The sequence below is a fragment of the Girardinichthys multiradiatus genome, chromosome 18 (assembly GCF_021462225.1).
Source record: "Girardinichthys multiradiatus isolate DD_20200921_A chromosome 18, DD_fGirMul_XY1, whole genome shotgun sequence".
Taxonomy (NCBI): Eukaryota; Metazoa; Chordata; class Actinopteri; order Cyprinodontiformes; family Goodeidae; genus Girardinichthys; species Girardinichthys multiradiatus.
The window spans coordinates 14791140-14806615 of NC_061810.1; the positions used below are offsets into that span (position 1 = coordinate 14791140).

The 15476-nt window shown below is 39.7% G+C and overlaps 1 protein-coding gene across 2 annotated transcripts; it reads left to right on the plus strand.

Annotated features, from left to right (window-relative positions):
• The first annotated feature begins 2133 nt into the window (after nt 1-2133).
• Nucleotides 2134-14777, plus strand: tbrg1 (transforming growth factor beta regulator 1). Of its 2 annotated transcripts, none has more exons than XM_047392837.1 (15): nt 2134-2307; nt 2433-2572; nt 3425-3482; nt 3589-3671; nt 3865-3901; nt 4205-4267; nt 6512-6748; nt 8968-9038; nt 9216-9460; nt 9537-9673; nt 9769-9915; nt 10150-10247; nt 10392-10502; nt 11739-11884; nt 14347-14777. In XM_047392837.1, the coding sequence occupies exons 2-15, from the start codon at nt 2454-2456 to the stop codon at nt 14430-14432; spliced, it is 1638 nt and encodes a 545-aa protein (XP_047248793.1). In that variant the 5' UTR covers nt 2134-2307; nt 2433-2453; the 3' UTR covers nt 14433-14777. The 2 variants fall into 2 exon arrangements, with proteins under 2 accessions (XP_047248793.1, XP_047248792.1); XM_047392836.1 differs by having other exon boundaries at nt 2135-2307; nt 2436-2572.
• Nucleotides 14778-15476: the final 699 nt, after the last annotated feature.

Here is a 15476-nt window from a genome sequence, read left to right on the forward strand (position 1 = left end):
TAAATGAATTGAATTGTAGTGTACATGCATAACATGGCAGCAGAAAAACAGAGGTTCAAATTAGGACTAAAGGTGGGTGAAACAAACTGAGTAATGTCCCTTTTGACAATCTTTGGTTTGGTAGGATAAGTTGATGTTTTCTGTCTGAAGCACTTGAGATGTTTACATCTTTCAGTGATGCCATGTTTCACAATTTTGGATTAAAATTTCTCAGTACATTCCTGCATGACAAATAAATGGTAAAACTGATTTGTACAAACACACGCTTGGGTAACACAGCAAACAACTGAAACCATTTATTGAGCTGTCTACAAATTGTATTGCAAAATGTTTATCTTCTCTTGCATGGGTGTCACAACCTTCAGAGCTGGCATCACAAACCTTGTTCACCCACTTAATAGGAGATCCGGAAATAACAATAATAATAAAATAAAAATAAAAATCTTGTTAACTTAGGTCTACACTTCATCCTGCAACACCTCCACCGTCCAGGGACATACGCCAGGATCCTGTTTGTAGACTTCAGCTCGGCCTTCAACACCATCATACCAGACATCCTCCACCAGAAGCTCACCCAGCTCAACGTCCCAGCCTCCACCTGTCAGTGGATCAACAGCTTTCTGACGGACCGACAGCAGCAGGTGAGACTGGGGAGCATCTTCTCCCGATCCAGATCAATAAGTACTGGTGCCCCCCAGGGGTGTGTTCTATCCCCACTCCTCTTCTCTCTGTACACAAATGACTGCACCTCATCGGACTCGTCCGTGAAACTCCTTAAGTTTGCAGATGACACCACTGTCATTGGACTGATCCAGGACGGTGATGAGTCTGCATACAGACAGCAGGTGGATCGGCTGGTACACTGGTGCGGTCAGAACTACCTTGAACTGAACCCACTCAAGACTGTGGAAATGGTGGTGGACTTTCGGAGAACACCACCCCCATTACACCCCCCTCACCATCCTCAACAACACTGTATCGGCCGTGGATCACTTCAGGTTCTTAGGAACCACCATCTCTGAGGACCTGAGATGGTCTTCACACATAGACACTGTTCGAAAGAAGACCCAGCAGAGACTGTACTTCCTGAGGCAACTCAAGAAGTTCAACCTTCCACAGGAGCTGCTGGTCATCTTCTACACTGCCATTATTCAGTCTGTCCTGTCTTCATCCATCTCAGTGTGGTTTGGCTCATCCACAAAACAGGACAGGTCCAGACTGCAACAAATAATCAGGAATGCAGAGAATAATCAGGGCTGACCTTCCCTCCATCCAGGACTTATACAGGTCTAGGGTCAGGAAAAGAGCTGCTAAAATCTCTGCAGACCCCACACACCCTGCACATAAACTGTTTAGAGTTTTACCTTCAGGCCGCCGCTACAGAGCACTGTTCACTAAAACCAGCCGCCACAGAGACAGTTTCTTCCCCCAGGCTGTTTCTCTGTTGAACATTCAATAGAGTACAAAACAACAGCATACAGATGTTGCAAATGCACCTTTTTACTTATATATGTGTATATTTGTACATTGTAAATATGTATATTCTGTAATACAAAAACAAAACCAAAGAGCAAAGTGTACCGGAGTCAAATTCCTTGTTTGTATGTACGAACTTGGCAATAAAGCTGATTCTGATATCTACAGTAGTTAAATACAATACTATCGTATGAGAATTTGTCATAGCAAAGTTGTTCATGTCGCTATTCTAACTGTTGCTATGGCATGTCATGTTGAAATATACATAGAAGACACATCAGAGACTATATGATATAACTGAATGTTTTTATAATTTCTATACAAGGTTCCTATGTAGTCTTGACAATTTTATGATTGGTATTTACATTTTCCAGGTTGTCGTTGACAAAAGTGTTTTCCAGAATATATTAACTAGTAATACTATTTTAATTTACAAGACATCGTCTATTTTGGGTGAATAAAGCACAAAAATTTACTTTATGACATTTCCAAGGTATTTGTAACATAACTTTAATTTGTTATTGTACGAAAGCTACACCCGGATATCCTGTGAAAGTGCTCACGACTGAAATGTTCGGTATAACCACATGACAACAGCATTTGGGTCACTTTACTAACTGCTTTATATGTTTAGATGGAAACTGGTTTAAATATGTGTTCATGTAAACGGCATGTGCTGCAGAATTAAACTGTTAAAAAGACGCAGAGCGTCACTACTGCAGCGGATTAGCCAGTTAGCTTTAGCACTCAGTCTCTATACGTAAACAACACAAAGGTTCCGCCTGCGACCGGCGGAACTAACAGGAAGGAACACAAACTGCATTGCCGCAGGTATTTGTTTGTCTTCTGGCTTATTATGAAAACTGTATTTAATGTTAATACAGGACACTTGCTCCTACGTATACAAGAAGTCTAGATGTTTGTGTGGGTTGTGCTAATATTTCTATTTTCGCTAGCAGATTATTTACCTGTGGCCAATGGAGTCACTCAACACGTTTGAATCTGAGATGGAGCCTGATGTGCAGACAAACTACTCCCTATTTCCTGCTCTGGACAGTATAGCAAGTCTCTCTGGAACAGCAGACAATCTGGAAAGGTTTGTTCAAAGATGCCGCAGTTGTCACCAAACGTCGTTTTTCTTTGTACTAGTGTCTTTCTGAGTAACTGGTAAAAATATTCTTTTTAAATGCATCGTTTTGTTGTATTAAGGCATTTTGTTCAGTACAGCTCTCTGAACAACATCTCAACGGCATATTGAGTATGAACTTATTTTGTCTTAACAAATTAAAACTCAGAAGAGTTGCTGTAGCTTGGAGCCTGCAAGGCTTAAATTCTTCAGCGCTTTGAATGTCTCGTTGCTGAAAAGCGCTATATAAATAATCTTACCTTACCTTTACCTTTACCATATACTCTGGAAACTGGAAACCATGTCAACCTCAGCATTGTGGTTATGATTTATTTTCCTTTGTTAGGCTGTGTTTTAATTGCCTGTTCAGAATGGATTCAGATATTTAGACACATTTTTATTGCTGTATCAAATGGGTAGTTAGATTGTGACTACAAATATACCAGTCTTTGGGCCGCTTTCTGATCTTTGATTTTGTACCTGCCAATACTTATTTTAGATGTTTATTCTGATTTCTCTTAAAAGCTATAAATAACAACACAATACTACTCTCTGGGTAAATAGAACTTCATTAGCAATAACATGTTCACTGTAAAATAAAACAAAGATTTCTTGAAAGCAGCCCAAAGTAGCAGAACTGTCTCTCACCATGTCACAGAAAATCTCCAAATACAGTATCCCCCAGGTCATGGGAAAGAGCCATATACGTACATATAAAACTTAAAAAAACTCAGCCGATTAAGGTCTCCAGCCGACTTCTCAGTGCGTCATCTTATTTTGACTCGATCATCATCTATATTTTTCATGTTTCTCTGTTTGCAGTGAACCAACCAGTGAAATTACTGAGAAACCAAATCTCACCTGGCTTGATGCCGCTCAGGTATGACCTACAAATTCATTACATTTTATTCTTTCAGTATCTGCTGCATTAGGCGTTCATTTGGGTTTTCTAGCCAGCAGTTTTGCTCTTCCTGTTTCTTGTGTAGATTGTCCTGGAGGAAGCTGGGCATCCCATACACATAAAGGAAATTAAGCAAAGAATCACTGATCGGGGGCTTGTTCAGTCCAAGTACAGTAATCATTCTCATTTGTTTTGCTGCTAAAGTTTCTCTTTCTGATGATAAGTGACGTTTGCATGCCTTAGTATTGCTGTTTGGACAAAAATGTCAAATATTTGCTTGATGCTGTGCCACACTCTTATTAGAGATTTAGACTTTCTAAATCTACTTGGTCTGGTTTCCTTTGTGTTTTCTCAATAACAGTGCAAAATCGAGCCTGGAAGCTGTCATGTACAGGGAGGTAGGGATTGTTTGTTTCTTTTTTTTTTTTTTTTACTATAAAAGGTCTCTCTTGTGTTTTTTGTGAATGTCTCTTCATTTCTCCATGTTTTCCCATCCTGCCTTATTGACCTTATTTTACCATTTTCTAATCATTTCTGAACTGTGATTATGTCAAACAGTTGCTCGGTGCTGACACGCACAATTCATAAACCTGCTTGTATCTAATAAGGATACATTTTATTTAAACCTGACCCCCTAGGTTTTGGCAAAGTAAATTTTCCTGCCCCAATGCTTTCGGCCTCAGTCTCGCATTATGTTTCAGACACAAAAAGGCAGCAGGCGATTCAAGAGGATTGAAAACAGAAATGGAGTCTTTGCGTTACTGGTGAGTTTTCTGGGAAACTGACATTTCTTCTACTCAAAGTCTAAAAACAACATATAGTTTACGAATAATTTACTTTTTGATGTATTGTTTGTTACTGAGGCCATTTTAGTTACCGAAGATCCATGTTTAGAAGTTTTTGTTCTACATTTAGCCATATAAATATTCTAAAAGTACAAAATAAACAGGAGCATATGTAGAGCGTTTATTTGTAGATTTTTTCAGACAAACTGCATGCCACAATTCAGTAAATCATTTGGTAAATAAATATTTATTGATGTAATACTTTAAAAAAAATCTACGACAGATTATTAGGCCCAGGCTTAGAGTTTTTTTTTGTTTGGAAATTCTGAGAAAAAAGTAATGACAGCTTCTCCTACACAAAACAAGCCATTTCCTCCTAGTCTGTGTCGTACTTTCTTCAAAACAGACACAGTCGTTACTTTATATATTAATTTGATGCTGATGTGCTAAAAGATTAGGAATGTCCTTATTTGTGAAACTGATACCAAAGAATAACTTCACAAAATTCTCAACATTCCTCATTTAAATGCATGGACTACGCTTTTATGTAAGAGTTCTCATAAAAATTACTACTATATTCTTGTAATTGACAAAAAAAAAATTATCTTAGCCTGGTCCTAATACTCCACTGTAAAAATACTGATTAAATATATGAAATTGAAATTAATTATTAAAATATCATTAATATTTAGGTGTGTGGGCTGCAAAGTCCTGGGTCCGACTCCCAGCCAGGGGTCTTTCTGCATGGAGTTTGGATGTTCTCCCCATGCATGCGTGGGTTCTCTCCGGGTACTCTGGCTTCCTCCCACAGTCCAAAAACATGACTGTTAGGTTAATCGGTCTCTCTAATTTGCCCTTAGCTGTGATTGAGTGTGTGCGTGGTTGTTTGTCCTGTATGTTTCTGTGTTGCCCTGTGATGGAGTGGCAACATGTTCAGGGTGTACCCCGCCTCTCGCCCATAGACTGCTGAAGATGGGCACCATCTCCCCTGCGACCTGCTATGGAAGAAGCAGAATATTTAAATTGCCTCAGTTGTACATCAAATGCAATAGAATAGAAATATCCTCTACTGTCCCTGAGTGGGGAAACTCAGGTGTTGGACAGCGGCAGTTGCTTCTCCAAGGTCCTTTCTCGTGAACCCAGACATCTGATTGGTTGTCAACTCAACTATAGACCAATCCCACTTTGTTGAGCTGTGTTATCCTCAACCACTGATTGTGATGTATTAAGCTGACAGATAAAACAAATTCACGCTAAGACTGTAAAATAATAAAAAATAAATACTCAAGTTTTATTAGATTCTTTTAACATATAATGAATGCAAATAAAAAAAAAATATGTTCAGCTTTGATTATTTATTTAATATATTATTTAAACATTTCATTTTAGGAATTTTTGAGAAATGTATACATTTTGAATTTTATAGATATCAGATATACACTACCAGTCAAACGTTTTCGACTCTTTCTCATTTAATGCTTCTCTTTATGTTTATGACTATTTACATTGTACGTAGATTCTCACTGAAGGCATCAAAACTGTGAATTAACACATGGAAATATGTAGCAAACAAAAAAATGTAAAAGAACTTGTCTTATGTTTAGTAATGTTTTATATTTTAGAATCATTAAAGTAGCCGCCCTTTACTGTAATGACTGAAATATTAACCTTTGACTGTCTCTCAATGAACCTCTGGGAAGTTCTTTCAAGACTCTTTGGAAAACCATTTCAGGTGACCACCTCATGAAGATCATGGAGGGAATGCTGAGAGAGCAAAGCAGTAATTAAAGCACAGGGTGGCTACTTTGAAGAATGTAAAATCTAAAAGATATTTAGTTATTTCACACTCTTTGTTTACCATATAATTACATTTGTGTTCATTCACAGTTTTGTTGCCTTTGGTAAGAATCTACAATGTAAACAGTCGTGGAAATAAAGAGACCCATTAAGTGAAGTTTTGACCATATAAGTATATAAATAATTAACGACTTATTGATGCATTGAATTGTGGCACTTTTGATCAACATCGGAGCCATTTAAAAATTCCGTCATACTTTTCCTCAAAGTTTCAACAATCTGTGCACGTTATGTTATGAGTTCATCATTATAGCATTTCATGTGGGACCCTGCATTAATTGTCTACATTTCACCAAACTGAGGGCGACCCAGGCGTCTTCTTCACATACTCTGAACCTCTTCCTGTCTCTCGCTGCCTCCTTGCAGACCGATGAGGAGCGGCAGCAGGCCCTCACAGCCCAGGCTTTCCTCAGCTCGCCGCCACTGGCGCCACAGAGTGGAGCGTCCAGCTCTGGTTCCGGTGCTTCGGTGCCTGCTTTCCCATCTCCCCCAAGTTCCTCTGAGCAGAAACCAAAGTTGAAGAGGGGTCAGCGAAAAAACCAGAATGAGAAGTACAGACTGAAGTACCTGAGGCTGCGCAAAGTGGCTCGCACCATGATATTTGTAAGGAAGCTTTGCATTCATATTTGTCAAGGTTTCGGTCCTCATTAAATAAGATGAGCTATATCCTTATTTAGAACAATTGTGGATTTAACACTAAAAACCACATTTTACTGTAGATCTATACAGTCATGAAAAAAAAAAGCACATCCTCTTTCAGTTCTGACTTTTATATATGGTGTGTGTCTAGTGTAGTATCGTTTGGTGCTCAAACACTGTATTTGCCCACTGAGGGACAAATGAAAGATTATTCTCTTAAAAATATGTATATATCTGATCCGTACCACATTCTCAAATTATTTGAATCTAACTTCAAGTGTATAGAAATACACAACATATTCTACACTGTCAATATTTATAAAATAAATACAAAGACCAAAATGGAAGAAGCTGTGTTAAAAACTATGTTCATCCCCTGATTCCGTATCTAAATTTAGTGGCACTTACCTGAAGCAGACGTTTTTTGTATTCCTTTATAACATGGTTTGTCCAAATCTTCTTCATACTTTGAGCTTCACTGTGTGCATGACACAGTTAGGATCATTCTTTCACAGAAAACTTTGGTTCAAACCCACTGCCTGCAATGTGCCTAGGTCCTGTGGCTGCAGACCAAGCCCTAATCCTCACCCATCCCCCACCGTGCTTGACGGTGAGAAAAAAGTGTTAGTTCCGATTTGCGGTTTTTGTTTCTTTTCACCAAACATGACTCTGCGCATTATGGCCAAACTTCTCTTCTTAGGTCTCAACTGTCCAACGGACGTTGTTTAAGACACCTTGTGTTATTTGCAAGCCTCAGTCCTGTTGCTGTTTGCTTCTGAGCAGAAAGAGGTTTTCTTTTAGGCTGCCTCTCCAAATGCTTGTTGAATCTTTCTCTAATTGTGCTTTCATGAACTTTAACAATTCATTTGCCAACTGAAGCCAGTTGAGATGAAGCTTTTTTTTGTTTTTGCAATTTCTATGAGCATTGCACAGTTTGATAATTGGGTTGAATTTGCTGGGTCCGTCGCCTCTTAGGAAATGTTTTCCACTTGTTAACAATCTTTCTCTTCGTAGAATCATGGACCTAATGTGGTTTGTGAGTGAACTAATAGTCCCTCCTAGGTGGTTGGACAGTGGCAGTTAGGGATGGGTACCTTTCACATTTGAACCATACCGGTACTCAATGGTACCAGTTTTTGGTATTTTTGTATGTTATGTGGTAATAAATGTTCATTTGTTTAATAATCTCCAAAACTTTCAATTTAATGTATTTATTTCTCAATATATAAACTTTAATGAATATATCAAAACAATATCCAGCTGTTTGTAATGTAACATCGCAGTTGTTTCAAACATTTCTTCAGCATGAAAACCGTTAACTGACTACGCTGTGTTTTTTCTTAATAATGCACAAATTAAAACAGCCATTTTGCTGGCTGCAGACGATGAGTTGCTAACGGAAGCAGGCGTGCTAACGGTGCTGAATGCAGGAGTTTGCATGTTCTCCCTGTGCATGCGTGGGTTCTCACCGGGTACTCCAGTCCAAAGACATGCCTCTCTCAGGTCTCTCTAAATTGCCCATAGGTGTGTGAATGAGTGTGTGCATGGTTGTTTGTGTGTTGCCCTGCAATGGATTGGTGACCTGTCCAGGGTGTAACCCGCCTCCCGCCCGTAGACTGCTGGAGACAGGCACCAGCTTCCCCGCGACCCACTATGGAAGAAGCGGTATAGAAAATGAATGACTGACTGGTAGTATCGAAGGACTTTGGTCTGTACCTATAAAAGTACCGAATTCAGTACCCATCCCTAGCGGCAGTTGCTTCTCTGAGGTCTTTTCTGATGTTTTTCCACATTAACATGTTAACACAAATCTATAAGCTTTAGCACAAAAACACTCAAGGAGGTGTTGACACCTACAGATGATCATTTACCACCACCTGGTACCTCTTCTATCTTAAGGCACACGGGGTGTACTAATTTTTTCACAAACAGCTTTTTTTAAATTGTAGCTTTGTTTTTGTTCCATCAATAATCATAGTGTACAATCTGTTTTGGGTTTTTGTGCAATTAAGGTTAGATTTGAACCATTTGGAACCTGAACATAAGTAGTGATTTGTCAAACCCTAGAACTGTAAATGGAACGGACTTTCTTTTCACTATGACTGTAGAGTTGTGTGTATAAGTAATGAGAAGAAGTGAGTATTTTTGCATGTAGCCTGACTGTACTGCTCTACATTCACCAGGAAAATGCAGCGCTCTGTGATGAGATTGCTCACACAGAAGTGAAGTTTCTAAGAGCAAAAGAGGAGCGCAAGTAAGCATATATAAATACATATTTATGTAATAATATTTATATTTATGAGCTATAACATTTAATTTCCCTTTGGGATTAATAAAGTATTTTTGAATTGAATTGAATATTTTGTACTTACTTTCTTCAAGCACATCTCTAAAGTCGCACTGCAAATTACATTATTTTCTTTTTTTCTAGGTTCTTATTAAAGACTTTGTTGCAGTACCAGACTCTGTCAGAGGGGGAGCTACTGCCTGCACCCAGTTTCAGCTCCCTTCCTCCCGTTCCACCTGCAGCGCTGACCTCAGCTACTGCTGCAGGGCCTTCAGGCACGTCTTCGGCGCATAACCCAACGTCAGTGGTGTCGATGGGAGAAGAGGGTCTGCTTAAAAAACCCAAGAAGGAAAGGAAAGAACGGGGAAAGGAAAATGGAAAGGAAGACTGTAAGTATAAAAGCAGATGTATAAAGAACCTATGTGACATGTTTGGATAAATAAACGCCTAAAAATTTGTCTTCAGTTCCAAAGAAGATGTCCAAGAAGAGGAAGCTGGCAGATGGGTCGCGGAGGCTGGTGCAGCCCATCCCGCTGGACTCGTCGGGTCGTCCCGTCTTTCCCATCGTACTTGGAGGTGTAACGGTCTACAGCCTAGGAGAGGTTAGCATCTGAGATGACTCTTTACAACAGTAATAAAATTATGCAACTTACTTTATAAGTCTTGAACCTCACCTGAACCTCTGGCTGTTCTTCAGATCATCACAGACAGAATGTTGTTCCATGACGAGTGTGCCATCTATCCAGTGGGCTTCTGCAGCACGCGTGTCTACGCCAGCATGAAACACCCTGAGCAGCAGTGCCTCTACACCTGCCAAATCAAGGATGGAGGGACAGGTCCGCAGGTGAAAACACACAAACATCCTGTTGCAGCAGTTTTAGTAAATGTCCATCTCTGTACCTTATGAAGACTCTTTATTTGCATGATAAAGAGTCTTCTGAGATCCACACACATAACTTATTGCATTATTACTGCATTATATTACCGCATTATAGCTCATCTGTTCACTCACTGAGAATAATAGTGTACGTCTTCTATTCACTGTGGGTTAAAATTGTTTTTTACTTGCAATCCCTAGTTTGAGATTGTGCCTGAAGAAGATCCTCAGAATGCCATCGTGGCCTCCTCTGCTCTGACGTGCCACCTAAATCTGCTGAAAACTATCGCATCTAACAGGTAAAAACATTTAACCACAAAACCCCCCCACTAATCATTTCTGAAATGCTTAAACTACTTAAAAAGCCAAAAGCTCAGTCTAGACACATGGTCTGCACTGGTACAAAACATAAATGTTGTGGCTGTTCCTGTGTCTTTCCTTAGCTCCAAGTCTGTGGCACCAATAATTCCCTCTGGAGCGGACTTCTTCGGCTTCTCCCATCCGACTATTCAGAATCTCATCCAGAGCTGTCCGGGAGCTCGCAAATGTAGCAAGTGAGTTCACCATTATTACTGAATATGTGCTATAATCTTCCTAACACAGTTAGCTCTCTGATCTGTTTCAGGCATATTGTGTTTATATTTTATATATATATGTAACACAAAGTGCTTAACAGATGGTTGAAATAAAGGAACAAGCACGCAAAAAAAAATCCAAAATAAAAAAATGCTAAAATAAGTGAATAAAATAATAATTAGACAAGTATAATAATACAAAAAAAATGAAAATGTTAATATAGGTAAATTCTGCAACACCCAAAAAATGTACTTTAACCATAAGAGATGATTTACATGTCTTCTAGGATCAAATCTGAATGGGAGTAAAAAGAACTTCATTAAAAAGTTCAATAAAATGAAAAGCTTTAAGATCAGAAACAAACAAAAACACTTAAAATCTGATGAACTGAGGAAGTAAATAAAATATGAATCAAATAAATATTTAGAATTTTATTCAGACTCAATCTTGATAAAGCTACTGCCAATTTTTTCATATATGAAAAAACTTTTGAAGTCAATTTGGTTTGTGATTATTTTTAACTTATATGTGGAGATTATGGTTTATACTTGTTTCAAAAACGCATACCATCCATAATAAACACCTTTTTCCCAAGAACACATGGATATAAACAAATATTTTAAACATCTGGCCTAAAATTACATGAAGTGAACAGAGACTGGAAGTTAAAAACAAAAATGACGATTTCCATTGTGATTAATGCACATTTTCTTCAATCTTCACTTTTTTCTCCATCATGATAATGTCTCCACCACTCTGTTAAATTAACCAACAAGGATCTATATCAGATGTGAGGATCAAGGGCAGTAAAGGTCCATTCACTGTACTATATTTGTATCATTTGCATGCAGTGTGGATGCATGAAATATTAAAATACTGTTGCCTACTAAATATTGTGTTGCTGTATTGCACATTGATATACAGATCTGAAAGGTGGTGATGGACGAACTTTACCAGATGAAACAAATTTCTGCTATAAAATTACAACAGTGTAAATATAATTATTATTTTATAAGAATTATTTTCATACCATTCTACATGTTTCCTAATGTTATTATAATTTTATTTAGTTTTGGAGAACAAAACACCTTTTGTTGCAGAAACTTGCCAAACATTTTTAGGGTGCAGACAACCAAGTTAAGAAAAATATTAAAGAAAATGATCTTCAGCACAGCAGTAATTTTAATTCATTTTTTTCTTACTATGACATTTAGCTACAGATGGATTCGTTTCGAGGTGTGTCGTCCTGGTGATGGCCAGCTCCCCCATGGCCTGTCAGAAGATGATGCCTCGATTAGCTTTGAGGCTTACCTGAGACACCAAGGCCTGAATGTGAACATCAAGATGGAGCACATCACAGGTGTGATAGCATGTTAGTGCTGGACTGTGCTGCTTGTAGTTGGGAAACCACCTTAAAGGTTTTAAAGTTTTGCACAAGTATAGGTGCAAATGGGTTACAATTTCACAAATGCTAAAAGAACTTTCCATCATGTCACTGAAACAGGATAAAGATGACGGAGAAACTGCCTGGGGTAGCACCATGTTCCCCCCTCCCCAACCTGTTGTTGTGCACCTCCTGTCAGCCGTCAGCTAATACACGTTTTCAGTACTAATGAGACAAATTCCACAGTTTGGAAAAGCTTCCGGTTTTCAAAAAAATACACCAGTAGAGGTAGTTGTTTGCTTCTTACCTAAGCAAAGAGTCTTACTAATTAACCAGCTACCATCATGTTGTTATACTTGTCTTTTCTATGCAGAGCAGAACAAACAGGTGTAATATTTTGCCCAATAAATAATATAATACACTGCTCAAAAAAATAAAGGGAACATTTAAACAACACAACATATCTCCAAGTAAATCAAACTTCTGTGAAATCAAACTGTCCACTTAGGAAGCAACACTGATTAACAATCAATTTCTCATGCTGTTGTGTAAATGGAAAAGACAACAGGGGGAAATCTTTGGTGATTAGCAAGACACTCAATAAAGGAGTGGTTCTGCAGGTGGGGACCACAGACTACTTCTCAGTACCTATACTTTCTGGATGATGTTTTGGTCACTTTTGAATGTTGGTGGTGCTTTCACACTCGTGGTAGCATGAGACGGACTCTACAAGCCACACAAGTGGCTCAGGTAGTGCAGCTCATCCAGGATGGCACATCAATGTGAGCTGTGGCAAGAAGGTTTGTTGTGTCTGTCAGCGTAGTATCCAGAGCCTGGAGGCGCTACCAGGAGACAAGCCAGTACACCAGGAGACGTGGAGGAGGCCGTAGGAGGGCAACAACCCAGCAGCAGGACCGCTACCTCTGCCTTTGAGCAAGGAGGAACAGGAGGAGCACTGCCAGAGCCCTGCAAGATGACCTCCAGCAGGCCACAAATGTGCATGTGTCTGCACAAACGGTTAGAAACCGACTCCATGACGATGGTATGAGGGCCCGACGTCCACAAATGGGGGTTGTGCTCACAGCCCAACACCGTGCAGAACTCTTGGCATTTGCTAGAGAACACCAGGATTGGCAAATTCGGCACTGGCGCCCTGTGCTCTTCACAGATGAGAACAGGTTCACACTGAGCACATGTGACAGACGTGACAGAGTCTGGAGACACCGTGGAGAGCGATCTGCTGCCTGCAACATCCTTCAGCATGACTGGTTTGGCAGTGGGTCAGTAATGGTGTGGGGTGGCATTTCTTTGGAGGGCTGCATGGCCCTCCATGTGCTCGCCAGAGGTAACCTGACTGCCATTAGGTACCAAGATGAGATCCTCAGACCCCTTGTGAGACCATATGCTGGTGCGGTTGGTCCTGGGTTCCTCCTAATGCAGGACAATGCTAGACCTCATGTGGCTGGAGTGTGTCAGCAGTTCCTGCAAGATGAAGACATTGAAGCTATGGACTGGCCCGCCCGTTCCCCAGACCTGAATCTGATTGAGCACATCTGGAACATCATGTCTCACTCCATCCACCAACGTCACAGACTGTCCAGGAGTTGGTGGATGCTTTAGTCCAGGTCTGGGAGGAGATCCCTCAGGAGACCATCCACCGTCTCATCAGGAGCATGTCCAGGCATTGTAGGGAGGTCATACAGACACATGGAGGCCACACACAATACTGAGCTTCATTTTGACTTGTTTTAAGGACGTTACATCAAAGTTGGATCAGCCTGTAGTGTGTTTTTCCACTTTAGTTTAGTGTGTGACTCCAAATCCAGGCCTCCATTGGTTAATAAATGTGATTTCCATTGATGATTTTTATGTGATTTTGTTGTCAACACATTCAACTTTGTACAGAACAAAATATTCAATGAGAATATTTCATTCATTCAGATCTAGGATGTGTTATTTGAGTGTTTCCTTTATTTTTTTGAGCAGTGTATAATATACATTTTTGCACTTCTAAACTTATTAACATTTGTGGATGTTTATTCTCTTTTCTTTGGTTAAGTTTATTAAACAACGGCTAATTTTATATATCTGAAATTTATGTTACTTTAAAACGGTGGCATAACCAGATGTCTCTTTTAGTCTCGTATATCAATGGAGGACTTTATTCGTTGTTGTCCTTCTCGGGGGGAGGTGGTTGAGCATAATTCTGTGTCTCGTAAGAGAAACTTGTGCATGCAAGTAACTGTCCAGAAAAACTGAAGATAACACAGCCTTTAGATCAAATAGATCAGCTCAGCAAAGTCACAGCTGTTCGGTTTGGCTTTTCCTCTATTAATACCCACTGATTCCCCATGTCTTTGGTATAAATGAAGTGTCATGAAGTAGAAAAACTGAGTGGTTTGCGGCAACTAACGTGATCCTTTTCTGCCTTTCTTCAGGACAATCGCCAACGCCTAGTTCCTCTCATCATCAGCACCAGACCTCCCCCACTGTGAAGCGGTCCACTTCTTATTTTGGCTCCTGAGATTCTACTCTGGAAATTATACCTTTTTTACCTTCAGTTTAATGTTTCAAAAATCTAAGGCTTGTTTGTTTAACTCAAGATCATTCAGTGTGATCTTTTAGTATTGCTCAGATGACACCTGAGGGTATGTGCTGTACAGGACTGAACTGCAAAAACTAATTAATACCTGTTGTTGTGTTTTGCTTGAGTCAGTATGAATGTTTATACTTGGTTGTAGAAATGATCAACTTTATATAATGTTTTTAATGTGTACAGTCTTGTCTATTAACCTGGATTAAAGAAACAAATGTTACATGGCTGTGTATGAGGAAGGCTTGTATATAGTAATAAACTATTTAAAAGTTTTTTTCCTGATTCTAGAGTTGTTTTACATGCATTTTTGTTTGCTTTGTTACAAACAAATTTATCGCTGTTAGGGTTTGAAAACTTTTGTATTGTTTATCACTCATGTCTGCTCTAAGTGTCTTTCCCTCCTTGCATGTCACAGAAAGGGAGATGGGGAGAGGAATGAGTTATGCTTTTATCAGCAACATCTAGGGACTGGTACCAAGTCCTCACTCCCTCTCTCTGTTTAAAATCAAGACACATGAACCCTAACCTTTCTGACCCCACACACACACACACACACACCCTGAATGTTTGTTGAACTGTGTGTGAACCAGCATGTATAAATAAAGAGAGAGGGGTGCGAACACTTTTGTAGTTTACGCTGCAGAGTGTGACCTACCCTTGCCGCAAGTAAATCTGACTCTATCGTTCTTGCCTCTGAGTTGACTAATTAATACCTAACATTAACTTGGTCCTTCGAGCCGGATATTATAAGAACTAAACTGACCTTATTTTTCTTTGCAGTGACTGGCGGATCTCCGGGAACAGCCTGACGTCGAGTTAAGCGCTGCCGTACAACCGCATCTAGGCCTGGTGGCTGAAAGTCCCGGTGTGTGACATTTGCATCTGGCCGGTGGGTTTATCGTCTTGCTCGATGCCGGGTGACTCTGGAGGTCCGACAGAGTCACCTAGAAGTCAACTCCGAGGTGGGATAGC